Here is a 14,166-nt window from a genome sequence, read left to right as displayed (position 1 = left end):
GCCAGATGTGCTTCAACACGCTTGGGGGGTATCAGTGCCTGGACACGCCCTGCCCGGCCTCCTACCAGAGAGGGGGCAGCCCGGGGTAAGCTGCCTAGTGGCTCCACTGTGATCTGTGGTCCACACATCAGCCCACAGCCCGCTCTGTTACGGATGATCATGTGACACTGAGTAGTCGCCTCTCTCTGTCTCACTTTCCACCTCCCTGTCTCTCCCCGTTCTCTTGCTCTGTCTCTCCTCTCCGCCCCCCTTATTACTCTCTCTCCCTCGCCTCTCTCTCTCGCCTCTCTCTCCCTCGCCACTCTCTCTCTCTCCTCGTCTCTCCCTCGCCTCTCTTTTTTTCCCTTCCCCTCCCCCCCTCCCCCCCCCCCTCCCCCAGGACGTGCTACAGGCCCTGCTCTCTGGACTGTGCCTCCGGAACTCCGCCCCTCCTCCTCCAGTACAAGCTGCTGACCCTCCCCCTCAGCATCCCTGCCAATCACAATGTGGTGAGGCTGTCGGCCTTCTCCGAGGCCGGGGTGCTGCAGGAGAGGACCACCTTCACCCTCCTGGAGCAGAGCTGGGAGGCGGGCTCGGGCGGGCAGCAGTTCGGCATCAGGGACGAGGCTGGCAGAGGCATCCTCTTCACCCTGCGTCCTCTGGACAGGTCGGGCCTGGTGCGGCTCAGGGTGCAGGCCACCACCCTCTCAGCCCAGGGCCGCATCACCTACCAGAGCATCTTCATCATATACATCTCCATCTCCAGATACCCCTACTGAGCCCCCCACTGGGATGGACATGAACTGATCAGGCCCCTCAGAGGTCACTGGTGCCCCCCCCCCTCCCCCTGGGGCTCCCCTCCCCCTGCCTCCCCCTGCCAGGGCACCTCCTCTGCATGGAGGTGCAGTGCAAAGTGGCCGGTGTGGAAACGCAGCCTTTACCGACATGCAATACCTTTTGTATTTTACAGGATATTATGGGCCCTTACCTGTGATTTGAAATGAACCTTAAATTGTGGGGGACACCGTTTTGTAAAGTTTTGTAAAAAAAAATATTCTTGAAAAGAATATTAACCTTAATAGGTTTGGTTGACGTATCAACAATGAACTAGCCTATTGTGGCCCCATAGTATAAGAATGGCGAGCATATATTTATATTGTGGAAAGATGTAACAGGTGTTGTGGAAATAAGTGATCTCTGTGTATTTTCTATTCATATTTTTTAAAGTAATTTTGATTGTGTAAAAGCTGTTAGGTGCTATTCTGAATGTACTTGAGTCTTTTAGTCAAAGACATGAATTTGATCTAATTCCTGTTGGTGCTCATCAACAGGGTTAGAAATCCTCCTAACTTGTCTTGGTCTGACAACAGGAATCAGAGTTAGACTGCACAAAATTGCCACAGGAAACAATAAATCACAACATTTAATTTTTTCTTCGTTATTAACCGTCAACTTTTCAAACGGTGTGTTATACAGTACATAGATAAATAGACAACAAACAGATTGAATCGAGACCTTTAATGCAAAAGTTTCCTCAGTTTTATTGACTGTAACAAGATCCTACCTTCCTCCCTGATTCTAGGCTAAACAGTCATTTAACAACTCCGTAGACATGTGAAGCCTATTAGGACAATGCTGAGTATGCAGTTTGGGTTGTAATAGTCCTAAAACCGCATGGTAGCAAAAGCAGCATCGTTCGTCTCATTGAAGCAAACCAAAGCATCTAATAAGATGGAAATCATTAGGAAATAGGCACTAGATTCTGGGGAAAAACACTTCTATTTGTTAAATTAAATCTTGGTTCTTGAAATGTTTACATATTCCCAGTAATACATGCTGCCATCTGTAGGGCAGTCTTGGGGGCTTGTTCCACGCTATAAAACACAAAGTGCTAGTGGAAGTGGACTTGTTTTGAGTTCGGTGCATGCTGAACGATACCTGCTGCTTTATATAGCCCAGACAGCAGGACACGGCCCCTCTGCCAGCTCCACTCTCTAATGAGCACGACAACCTATGAGTCCATTACTGCTGAAGACACGAAGCTCTGATCATCGTCGCTAAAGTGAACTCTTTCAAGAGACGGGAGAAATGCTGTCGACACATTCACGATGGTCCTGGTTAGTGCCGCTACAAGGCACGTCTAAATGCCTAAACATAGCAGAAATCCTATCAGATTTATTTTATAAACCGCATTATCAAACCATAGCAAATTCAATTGATAAGCCTTAACCCTCGTGCTGCCTTCGGGTTACATGACCCAAAGGTTCATAACGAACCATCGTTGTGTTTACCCAATTTTACCCAATACAAAAACAAATACAAATAATTTTCTTTTAACCATTCCAATGTGGGGGGTCTGACACAGCCCGACAGTTAAAAGAAAATGCTTCACTTTGTTTTTGTATGAGGTAAATTTGTCGCAATACGACGGTGGGTCACAATGACTGATGGGTCAGAATGACCCGAAGATAACACAAGGGTTAAGTTATGCTGAATGTAGCGAAAAATGCCACCTCCAGCCTAGCTCACTGCATAGGCGTGTGTAGGCTACTATGTAAACTCTAGGCTTGGGTTCAACTCCCCCTCACGGATCTGCCCCAAAGAGAATGTTATATTAAAATATAGGCTATATTTAAAATAAGAACACTTTAACCCTTGTGCTGCCTTCGGGTCACATGACCCAAAGGTTCATAACGAACCATCGTTGTGTTTACCCAATTTTACCCAATACAAAAACAAATACAAATAATTTTCTTTTAACCATTCCAATGTGGGGGGTCTGACACAGCCCGACAGTTAAAAGAAAATGCTTCACTTTGTTTTTGTATGAGGTAAATTTGTCGCAATACGACGGTGGGTCACAATGACTGATGGGTCAGAATAACTCGAAGATAACACAAGGGTTAAGTGTTTTATGTTGGTGGGCCACCTGGGTTGCCGTTGTGGATGAAGTAACACAAAGATGTGTGACAGGAGAGTAGAAAACGTCATGTCCTGGGGAACAAGTGCTCAATCACATGCAGTCAGACTGCAGAGCAGCTCCTGCATATTTAATGACGAGCGCTGTGTAGAAAGCGGCTCGATACATACTTTCAAAACCATTTAAAAGTTACTTTTTATGGAGTCATTTGTCATCTTTGCTAGACTGTGGAGACACATTTATGAATGCTGTATATTTCCAGATGACATATTAATTCCCTCCTTTACTGTGGTTAACACATTAGTAGGTGTGTATGTGTTCTGAACTGGTGATTAGCTGTCATGAGAAGAAAAGGACTATGATGTCACTGTGTGTTACTATGGCAGCTAAGAAAAACAAGACTGAACAAGTTACTTAAAAAACATACATGCGAACACATCATTACATGCTAGGGATGTATGTCCATATGAATTCAGATATCACAGCCAATGAATGTCAGCTATTCAAAACTATTATTTGTATTAGATCTCTCTGCCCCAGAGTTAAACATGTTGAAAACAAACTAAGCTGGGAAGAACATTCTGCAGAAACTCTACGGTAAAACACTTCACATCTCACTCCTCGGCTTGCTTGGGACAGCACACGGGACCAACCTGTTAAAAGAAAACAGAGCTTTCTTTCAGAGTTTCAGGTCAACATCTACATTTTACGGTCCTGTATAACACTGGCTTGCCTGCTTCTAGAACATGAGGCCAATGACATCATAGTTCCACCACTGAAAGAGGCTTGGTTCCAAACCTCCCACCTCGCTCAGACCTTCACCCTAACCCCCCCATCCCCCCAACCCCCCACCACGGAGCTGTGTCTATCCATGGTCCAGAGGACCAGGATTAAGCCGTCTTCATCAAGGGCTCCTCTCTGTGGTTATTGCAGAGCATAAAGATGCCTGATTCCAGACGTAGAGGATGTCTCATGTGGTTCAGACGCTGACTTCATCCTCGCAGCACTAACCACATGGATGCCTTCCACCTTGCTTGTCATTCCCCCTCAATGCTCCACGTCCTCCTCTTACCAGGAGGGGCTGATGGGTAGAAGGAGACGATTATTTCCCCCACAGTTTTCTCCTATTTCTCTCAAATTAGCGAGCTAGCTCACCGATTTCGGTACAACTGATGTAGTTGGGAGTCAGGTGGCTGAGCGGTTATGGAATCGGGCTAGTAATTCGAAGGTTGCCAGTTCGATTGCCAAACGACGTTGTGTCCTTGGGCAAGGCACTTCACCCTACTTGCCTCGGGGGGAATGTCCCTGTACTTACTGTAAGTCGCTCTGGATAAGAGCGTCTGCTAAATGACTAAATGTAAATGTAAAATGTACAGGTTGGTACCCAAGGCTAACCTAACCATGTAGAGTTAACCCGATACTACATGTCAGTCTGACAACAAAAAACACACCTTCACTGCCATTTAGATGACCACGCTTCCAGCCAGGTGTGGTAATCAAGGGAAACTCCGACAAGCCCTGAGGGGCTTTAGAAGCCCTCTACTCAGGTTCATCCTTCACTCACACACTCATCCACCAATCAGTGGGATGAGATTTACGAGCTGGTTGGACAGGTAATTGTCAACCCTTCGCAGGTTTGCCCTGGGGGAACATGCCAGACTACTTTCTCACGCCCGGACCAAGGGTGCCATCAGCTACACCCCTGGTCTGTAAGTGAAAAGACCATAACAGTCCCCTGACACATGGCACCAACCATATAACAGGGGAAACAGGGCCATGTTTTATGGTCTTCTAAAAAATAACTATCAGGGTGAAGATGCGGAAGGGGGGGGGGGGGGTCAGCTGGCCTTCCTCTCCTCTCTCCTCCCCAACGCTGAAACAGATGCCATGCTAGTCTCTAATCACGCACTTGTAAATAGATATCTCAAACCAAACTTTCAGGCTTGTTCATAGTCCCTGGTCGCCACAGCTGTTTCTGTGTATGTAGGATAGGAGTCACACTGATGACTGTTTAGATGGAGCTGATTTACAAACCAGGCAGACCAGCCAGTCATCATGACTTGGTCTGGAACTACTGACTTTTACGAATACTTAAATCATGTTCACTTTCATCCTTATCAACAAGGCAGTTAAACATGGTTTATCAGTCTCTTTCTTTCAACAACACAATGACGGCTAAGGTTAACGTGGCCGTCTTACACGTGGACATACTAATATATACTTCTGTAGGAAGTGTAACATGTGTAATGGGGTGAAAGGTCATGACCTTGGGAGGCCCCCGTGTAGGGGCCCTGACTGAAACCCAAACCTCCCTGAAATAGTGGCGTGTGTGAGGGTAGTAGCAGGCCAGGGTGACCTGGTCTCTGTCCTGGCCTCTACATTCTCCTGGTGAGAGGCCTCACGGTCTGAAGTGACCTGGACCTGGAGGGCTTGGCACCCCGCAGAAAAGGGTAATAAAGGACCGATGGTTGTGAATGCCAAAAGAAAGTGAAAATACAAATAAAAATTATCGACACATTTCATACCAGTCCCACAAGCTGACACTTAGGTGCGTAACCCTTTTACTTACCGGCAGAAGGTTTGAGTAAATCAAATCCGACAAGTCAGCCATACATTTTTATATTTTATCAAAGTTTAGTAAAAAAAAACACATACTAGCATACTTTACCAGAAGGGTCTTGGCCAACAGTAACTTAGTAATCACTCTTCCTTAATATATTTCTATATTTTGCTCAATTTACATTTACATTTAGTCATTTAGCAGATGATCTTATATCCAGAGCGACTTGCAGTAAGTACAGGGACATTCCCCCGAGGCAAGTAGGGTGAAGTGCCTTGCCCAAGGACACAACGTCATTTTGCACGGCCGGGAATCGAACTGGCAAACCTTCAAATTACTAGTCCGATTCCCTAACCGCTCAGCCATCTGACACCTGACATTTAGGACACATTTGACAGTGTATGAGTGTCTAGAATTGTGGATTGGAGTTGGGCTTCCTGAAAAAGAGTGTTGGTGGCTACCATCCAGTAGAGGCCAGCCTCCAGTAGAGTTGACCCAGGAGTGGTGGGGGCTAACATCCATCACATTCCCTTCCAACAGACAGCAGAGCACGCCTGGAGTGTGCGCTCCTTGGCACCTCCTGCCTGACTGCACTGACCAGCACAGCCACGGACATTTACAGACTCCATGGTTTATGCCGTTTGAAATATAATACATGCTTATATTTAGCCTCTCACGTTCGGACTTCTGCAACGCAAATAGGCCACGCACACTCTACCATGACAAGGTGGATGAGATACAACCGCATGTGGCCATAAATGTAACAAACAACCTCTCTATGTCCCTACATCAGGACTCCTTCTAGAAGACGAGTCAGTCAGTGTGTTTGTCCCTCTCTCTTTACAGTCATGGCAGAAAGCGTCATTTCGTAGAAACCCAGCTAATTTGGGGCTCTAAGGTACAGTGGCTCCGTGACATCGCCCTCCATGGTGAATAACACCAGGTGTTCCTGGACAGGTGTTACTGGGGCTGGCTGTTGAGAAACAGCTTTAACAGCTCAGGAGGCCCTCACATCTGAGAGCACAATAGGTGAGGCATGTTTTCCAGGAACCACCACCAATAGCTCAACACACACAGTAACATACTGTGTAAGTCTACACAGACAACACTGTTAGACTCCCGCTATCGTGAATAAAAGGTCTTATGGAGAACGATGTAGTATTTTAGGCTAATCTATTTTGAGCTGGTGAGACAAACAGACCTCTGCCACATGGAAAGGGTGCCTGGAGCAAATATTTTTTACGGGTCAGAGAGAGAGAGAGATTGGGGTGGGGTGGGATGCTGGTTGAGAGAGAGAGAACAGACAGACAGACAGACAGACAGTCGCTGGAATAACACTCAGTCGAGGGCCAGTCGGTCTGTCTCGAGCCCAGACGCTCACTGTAAGAGGCACTGCCAAAGCCAACGGAAAGAGATGACACATCCGTCAAAGCTAAACATTGGCTTCTAATGCATTCGAGTTCTAACTGATGGTTATTAGGTAGCTGGATCTTTTCAAGTGGTGAAGACATTAATGGGAGCCATGACATGTGGAGAGCAATTTACTAGAGGACTGAACGCATATTTGTATTTTAATGCTTGATAAAACCACGAAACGTCTTAAGAAATAATAGCGGAGTAGGGTATTGTTAAACTATTCAGCCCAACTTTTATAAAGCTTTGCTCGTTGCACAAATCTTGTGGGCTCTGTTCATATGTGTAACTCAAGGAGCACACTGGCCATGTGTTCAACAGCAATGCTTTCGAGTGGATGCTTTGGTAATTGCAGCTTAAATATCTCCAGAGGTTTAAGGACATCCTGCCTGGAAAAGCAGGCTTGGTGGCTGGCCTCAGAGCTCCAGCTTATGTTATGAAGTAGTCCACCTATTTGTGAATTCAATCAACAGATGCCTCATTGTTCCAGAGTGACTCGAGCTGCCAGTTTGGCAAGGGGAACCCAGTGAAATGTGTCATTAGAATACTGGTTGCAGGATGAATGCAGCGTTTGAGCTCTCTGCAAGGATTTTACATCTTAAAGTCAAGTCCCCGGCTATGACATGTGACTTTTATAGCTTCATCTGTCAAAAGACGTTTAGAGGAAATAATTATTGCTCGGAACTCAGCCACTTGGGAGGAAATTAAACACTTCAGCCTCTTGCTGCATTTAAAATGTGAAACTGTAAATTTCAGATTTTGCTTCAGCTTCTCCTAGGATACCATACAATCAGTCCATATCCAGAGTACTGAAGCTGATACCTCAGATTCTCCTTGGAATGTAAAAAAAAAAAAAAGAGACAAGGGGTGCTTTCTTTATCACAAGTGAAACCAAGACCAACAAAGCCCTGATGAGAAGAGAGGATTCGTAACTCAAAATAAAACCTTGAGAAATCGTCACGTGAAACGTGTGCGGTGGACATCATGTGCTAGTCTGTGTCTGAATCCAGGAAGGCTGCTTTCACCACATCATCTCACATGCAGCGGGAAAACAGAAAATCCCTCTCTGGTGGTTTCGCCGGTCTCTCCCCTGGTCTCTGATCCTGGTCTCTGATCCTGGTCTCTCCCCCGGTCTCTCCCCTGGTCTCTCCCCTGGTCTCTCCCCTGGTCTCTCCCCCGGTCTCTCCCCTGGTCTCTGATCCTGGTCTCTGATCCTGGTCTCTCCCCTGGTCTCTCCCCTGGTCTCTCCCCCGGTCTCTCCCCCGGTCTCTCCCCTGGTCTCTCCCCTGGTCTCTCCCCTGGTCTCTGATCCTGGTCTCTCCCCTGGTCTCTCCCCTGGTCTCTCCCCCGGTCTCTCCCCTGGTCTCTCCCCTGGTCTCTCCCCTGGTCTCTGATCCTGACACTGAAGGTCCAGAACATGGGAAACATCAACAGAGGAGGGTTCCGCAAAGAACCACATGGTTCCTCTAAGACCCACAGAGCAGAGTAAGCAGGAGATGGCCTCCAGTCAGCAGATCTGCCCCACCACAGACACCAGCCTGCCCCCCTCCTCCCCCAGTCTTTTTCCATCCCACTGCCCTGCTGTATAGGGGGTTTTGTCTCGCTGGGATGAGTGGGAACTCAGAGGGGCGGGGCCCGAACAGGAAGTGGAATCGACTCCATCGAAAGCAGTGACGTGATTGGTTGGAGCTGGATCACATGCAGTACAAAATGACAATAGAATGCATCACGGGACTGGAGAACATTTACTCGAAGAGTGCTTGTAATCATTTGGAATCATTCCAGCGTGTTCCCCTGCTGAGCTGAATCAGAGGTTTCGTTGATGGAAAATGCCTGTGGAGAAGTGAGCATGTGTTTCCAGGGCATACTGCAGATCTCTCCTCATGACCAGAGACTAACCTACAATGTGAGAATGTCGTTAAGAGGCCACGCTACAAGGTCAAGTATTACTTCCTCCAAGGAAGACTAAAGTTCCTCTGTTTTCCTCATCTAGATGACCAAGGCCGACCAACCACACAGCTACCAAACAGCAAGGTGACCAGTGAAGCACAGACAGTTTGTTTGAGCTCTAATGGTCCAAGCCAAACAGCGGTAGCTTTCAAAGCGAGATCAAGGTGGTCTCAGTGCACCCACCTGACTGTGGCCTGACCCTGACCTGACTGTGTTCACAGTCCTGAAGGCCCGACTGACATCACTGGACCCCTGCAGAGCAAGGAGGTTCCACAGACTCCTGAAACATCCAGAGTCTCTGTGCGTCTCACGGTGGACGACAGCCTCATCAGTCACTGGTGTCTCAGTGACATCTGGACACACTAGGGGGAGAGGGTGGGGGCGGGCGGGGGTTTATGTAACCACAGACAGACCCAAACTCTCTGACAGGGACACACAAATACAGATGCTCTGCTTAGACAGACCATCAACTCCTGACCACATGATCCTGATCATGTGACCTGGACGGGGTACTTCGATACCACACTATACACTGAAGTATGCTATATAGTGCATAGCACTAAGAATATACTACACCACGACTATACACAGCACATACTATACTCCAGTAGGTGCCCCTCGACAGTGCAGTTCCACAAACCCAGGTGGCATGAGGGACGGATGAGCCTGAGCAGGGGTAGCCCCGCTGGGCTGCTGTCCTCGGGACGTCGGCCCTTAAAGCCAGCAGACCTGAACCCAAACACGTGGCAACAGAACCCACCTTGTTCTCCTCGGTCACGCGGGGGCGAGGCGTGAGGGAAACGGCGCTGTGCTCACGTACTCCCCTCTCACCCCTGGCTAGGGGACTCCAGGGTTTAGCTCGCCCCCAGATCTGGTTCAGAAACGATTCCGTTCCTCCCTTCGTTAGTATTTAATTGTTGTGAAAACCAGACGTTTTGTCGACCGTGCGAAAAATAGAGCAGGTATTTATTGACGCTGCCATAAAGCTAGCTGTCACATAAACATGTTGTATGAGCGTGTTAGAATAACTGACATTCAGGGGTCACTGGTTAACATAAGGAGTAACTTGTTAAGTATTTGGCGAGTGTGTGGCAGCACTGTACGAGCTGGAGGGAAGAAGAACCATTCATTACAGCTCCCTTTTAATGTCATTCCGTAATGACACAAACAGACTCTGTACTCCGAGAAGCTCTCCTCGGTTCTTGATGATGAATCAAGATAAACAAGCCTACGTCATTTGTCTCTTCCTGACCTCATTCTGTTTGGTTAGTATTTGTGTTCAAGCGGTGCATCAGCGTGGTTCCTGCCTCTGTTTGCTGTTCCGGCCTGTAACCGTGATCCTGGACACGTGGCACCTGATGAAAGCTTTACCTAATCACCATCTTTTCCTGGATTCTTTTCCAGTGACACAAACACGAGTCAGTCTCGTTAAATACGTGTCTGGAGCCCATGAGGAACAGCTTTGGAAGCCCTTCCGACTTTTCCGTACAACATACCAATGTAACCCTGAACTTTAAGTGGCATGGTACAGAGAGAGTATCTATTGTCAAATGCGTTTAAGTGGCTAGGACAGCTGCGCTGGGTTATCTAGCTAGTCTCATTCTAACCCTGTAGCGTTTTCACGGTAGAGAGTAATCATCCTAAATAGCAATGGTATGAAAAGTAGTTTTAAACACACACACACACACGCTATAAGTCACAAAGTACAGTGTAAGGATTGAGACCAGGTGTATGAGTCTCCTCAGCTCGACGTTTGTAGTTTACATTTACATTTACATTTATTCATTTAGCAGACGCTTTTATCCAAAGCGACTTCCAAGAGAGAGCTTTACAAAGTGCATAGGTCACTGATCATAACAACGAGATAGCCACAAAACATTGCGAGTAGCCAAAACATGAAGCACACATTGTGAACAACCAAAATAAGTGCCAAAGGGAAGAACCATAAGAGCATGTAGTTAAACAAGTTACAATTAAACAACATGAGCTGCTATAAGTGCAAGTGTACCTGTGGAAAAAAAGCAAGCAACAATAATAAACAATATATCACAGCGAGTACAAAAATTTAAGTCAGTTACCACTAACCACAAGAGCAACAAGTCTCTAAGCAAGAGTCATTGTGATCCTTGAGGAAACTAACATCGGGTCAAGCGAACCATTCCTAAGTACCGTTGTACTCCCGGAACAAGTGCGTCTTGAGCCTTTTCTTGAAGGTGGAGAGAGGTAGTTGAAGGTAGTTGAAATAGCTGTGGTGATCGATGAACCGCGTGGACTCATATTTACTGGTTCTTACATGTGTAGAACAGGCCACACAGACGGCTTCTCCACCCAGCTTCAGACTCATAAAGTCGGAATCAGAACCCCTTCCTCGGGATTCTCACACATTCCACGTTTACTGCTCTCATTTGGTGCTTCGTAATAGTCGGGTGATTCTGACAAAGTCCCGTGCCAGACTGATGTTTTCCACTTGAATCATAAAACTTCCTGTCGGAACAGCCTCGGCTCCAGTCATAAGCTCCACGTGCTAAATCACAGACAAGGCTTCCAGTCACACCACAGTATGACCTACGAGGCCAGGCTTTCTCTTCCTCCTCAGGTCTCAAGATCTGTCAGTCAACCAGACATCCCAAACAGTGAGTAACAGTGTGGGACTGATCAGGGGTCACAAGGTCACTGCAGGTTACCAGGCAACCATCCATCACTGGTGTGCTGAGCCAGGGACACACGGCGGGCCGGTTCAGACCGGTTCAGACCGGTTCAGACCTGTGTTTACCCTGGCTGTGGGTCACACGCGTCACACACTCTCAACCATCATGCAGCTTCCCTAACTAGCCTGGGGGTGTCCCAGGTCTAGCTACAGCACTCGTCTCCCCTTTGCAGTGTCTGTGAACTTAGTTCTACTTTGCTGAGTAGAACTAACGCAACGCAAAGTCCCTAAACATCAAGTGGTCGACTGAAACAACATGCTGATCATCAAACGTCTCTCTACAACTGAGTTTTCTTTTTTATTATATATATATATATATATATAGAAAAGCACCAGAATTCTGGTGATGAACTAAGCAGTTTTTTTATTTTCTCCTTCTGTGAATCTCACTGTCATGGATGTTTTATGAAGGAGGAGATGTCTCTTACACTGCATCTCAAACACTTCCACTATTCAAATCTACTCCGTTCAGAGAGACACACACACACACACACATGGGCGGAATGACGCTGAATAATAATTCAGGAACCCAACAAGCCAGATGCACGCTTGGCACTTCATGAAACAAGCTGGAGACAAAAGCGGTTCAGTAACGTACCTCGTCTGCATCTGACTTGCTTGAGAAAATGTTACCATGGTGACGAGAGCACGTCAGCGAGAGCGGAGGACGACAGCTCACAGTTGTCCCAGGTAGTTAATGAAACACTGCCCAGGAAACGGTTTCATGTTATGTTTCATCTGAAGAGTGCGTTTACAGACAGGTGAGTTTCGTTTGGCTGGCAACACTGAAAACACATTGTGATTTTGTAGACATCTTAGACATTGGATATTCATATCTAAACCTTCATATTTTGAAAACAGTCGTCTACATTACCATATCCATTCTAAGTTGCCTCATTCATTATTGTCCTGTTGAAGTTCTCTTTGGGCTTTCTCTCTCTCTCTCTCTCTCTCTCTCTCTCTCTCTATCTCTCTCTATCTCTCACCCTCTTGCTCTCCCTCTTCCTCCTCTCTCTCCTGGTAAACTGAGTGGTGTTCAAAACCAACGTTTTTTCAACGCTCTCATTCACCAACACAGACAAAGCATCTGTAAAACATATTAAGATGTGGATGCACTTACCAGATTTTCCCCATGTGGGGGGATCTTTGGTTTATAACATACTGATCAGTCTCTATGTGAATATAGTAGTAACATTTTCCTCTGACATTTTTACGTGACCTCGTTCCCGCACCTGTTCTGGATTAGTACAGCAACGAGGCAGAGGCGCAATCACTGGTTCCATACCACAAGTTTGGATCTGGCCCAGGGAAATGCATTCTGTCTCTTCACCAGCAGGGGAACTGTTTCATCCACTTTTGAAACGGCATGTGTATGAGCTGTTTCAGAGAGACGAGAGACAAGAAGAAGTCTCACATTGAAGGAGACCTACCAAATAGCCCTCTGACAGATGGACAGCGTGTGTTTAAGTTTAACTACTTTTGGCGGGGAACAAAAATAGCTTTGAGGGATTGTCTTTTTAACATGTGACCACCTCATTTTGTTTGACCTAGAAAAGTGGACAAAAAATGGTGTTCTAAAAACCCCATGGCCTCACTTTCTTTATCTTCCACCCTGGTGTTTTATAAAGACCGCTGTATCTTCATTGGACAAACTCACGTTTTCCTAGTCTATCATCTATGAAACAGAACTATGATCACATGTGTCCAGCTGTGTCAACGTGTTGATGAGAGAACCAAGGAGCTAGACATGATGCAAAAAACATGTGTTATGTTTTTTATATATATATGTGTTAGATTCTAATCAAATGTTCAATGCCCAAAACCGGAATGTGATCCAATCTGCCTTTTATCACTCAAAATACAGAGTGAGTGTTTTTCTCAATCACATTCAATATGGATAAGAGCGTCTGCTAAATGACTAAATGTAAAAATGACTAAATGTCAATACTAAGAGGCTCGTGCACGCTTTTAGGACTCACAGGCTGGATTATTGTAATCCTGTTCCTTTTGGTCTTCCAAAATAAAACAGAGATCAACTCCAATTTACACATAATTCAGCTGCCCATGTATTGATCCGGACCAGGTAAGAACACAACATTCATTTTTAAGCATTTTATTCTATCTGCTAGACAGACACACACACACAGCATGTTAATAAATTGTAATGTGCTCCAGGGCAAAGACTGACATCCTGTATGTTGTAAAACATTGCAGTTTTACTTGGTGTTTTTTATGGTCCACAAGACTTACATAAAACACTGACAAGTGGCATGTTTACGAAACCTTACAGACTTGTTGCATGTTACAGTCTGTGTTTGTACACTAATAAAAGGCACTGAATTTTGCGACACGCTTTCATCACAAATAGTCATACTGACATTCAAATTCGCATTGAAACAGAATTGCCGTCCAATAGTCATTGACACAAATGAGCATTTAGCAGCGCATCTAAAAATATTTCATTTCACATATGACTAGATTTACTGACTTCCTCAAGGCAGTATCGCACACACTTTACCCCGTAAACAACCGACTCGAGATGGGAGGAGGTTTGAGTCAGTAAATAAACAGCTAGTAGGAGCACTCAGACAACATCATTAGATTACAACATCATCGCTCTGAACAAAAACATTTCCG

At 46.1% G+C, this 14,166-nt stretch overlaps 1 protein-coding gene and 1 long non-coding RNA gene across 2 annotated transcripts in view; one reads left to right on the top strand and one right to left on the bottom strand.

The window, feature by feature from the left end:
• Nucleotides 1–1,406, top strand: part of hmcn2 (hemicentin 2) — a 50,224-nt gene extending 48,818 nt beyond the window's left edge. The window contains exons 80-81 of the mRNA XM_062451952.1: nucleotides 1–85; nucleotides 380–1,406. The exon at nucleotides 1–85 is cut by the window's left edge and continues 42 nt beyond it. Coding sequence (XP_062307936.1) covers nucleotides 1–85; nucleotides 380–758 — 464 coding nt within the window. The 3' untranslated portion in view covers nucleotides 759–1,406. The remainder of the gene's footprint in view (nucleotides 86–379) is intronic.
• Nucleotides 1,407–3,054: 1,648 nt separating this feature from the next.
• LOC134012221 (uncharacterized) lies at nucleotides 3,055–12,735 on the bottom strand. Its single transcript, XR_009928539.1, has 3 exons — nucleotides 12,650–12,735; nucleotides 12,128–12,267; nucleotides 3,055–3,552 (listed from the first exon to the last, which is right to left on the bottom strand). It is a non-coding gene; the product is annotated as an uncharacterized LOC134012221 (long non-coding RNA).
• Between the last annotated feature and the right edge of the window lie 1,431 nt (nucleotides 12,736–14,166).

The sequence above is a fragment of the Osmerus eperlanus genome, chromosome 25, assembly GCF_963692335.1.
Source record: "Osmerus eperlanus chromosome 25, fOsmEpe2.1, whole genome shotgun sequence".
NCBI classification, from domain to species: Eukaryota; Metazoa; Chordata; class Actinopteri; order Osmeriformes; family Osmeridae; genus Osmerus; species Osmerus eperlanus.
Note: the sequence above shows the minus strand (reverse complement) of the source record. Positions and strands in the feature narration are given on the sequence as shown.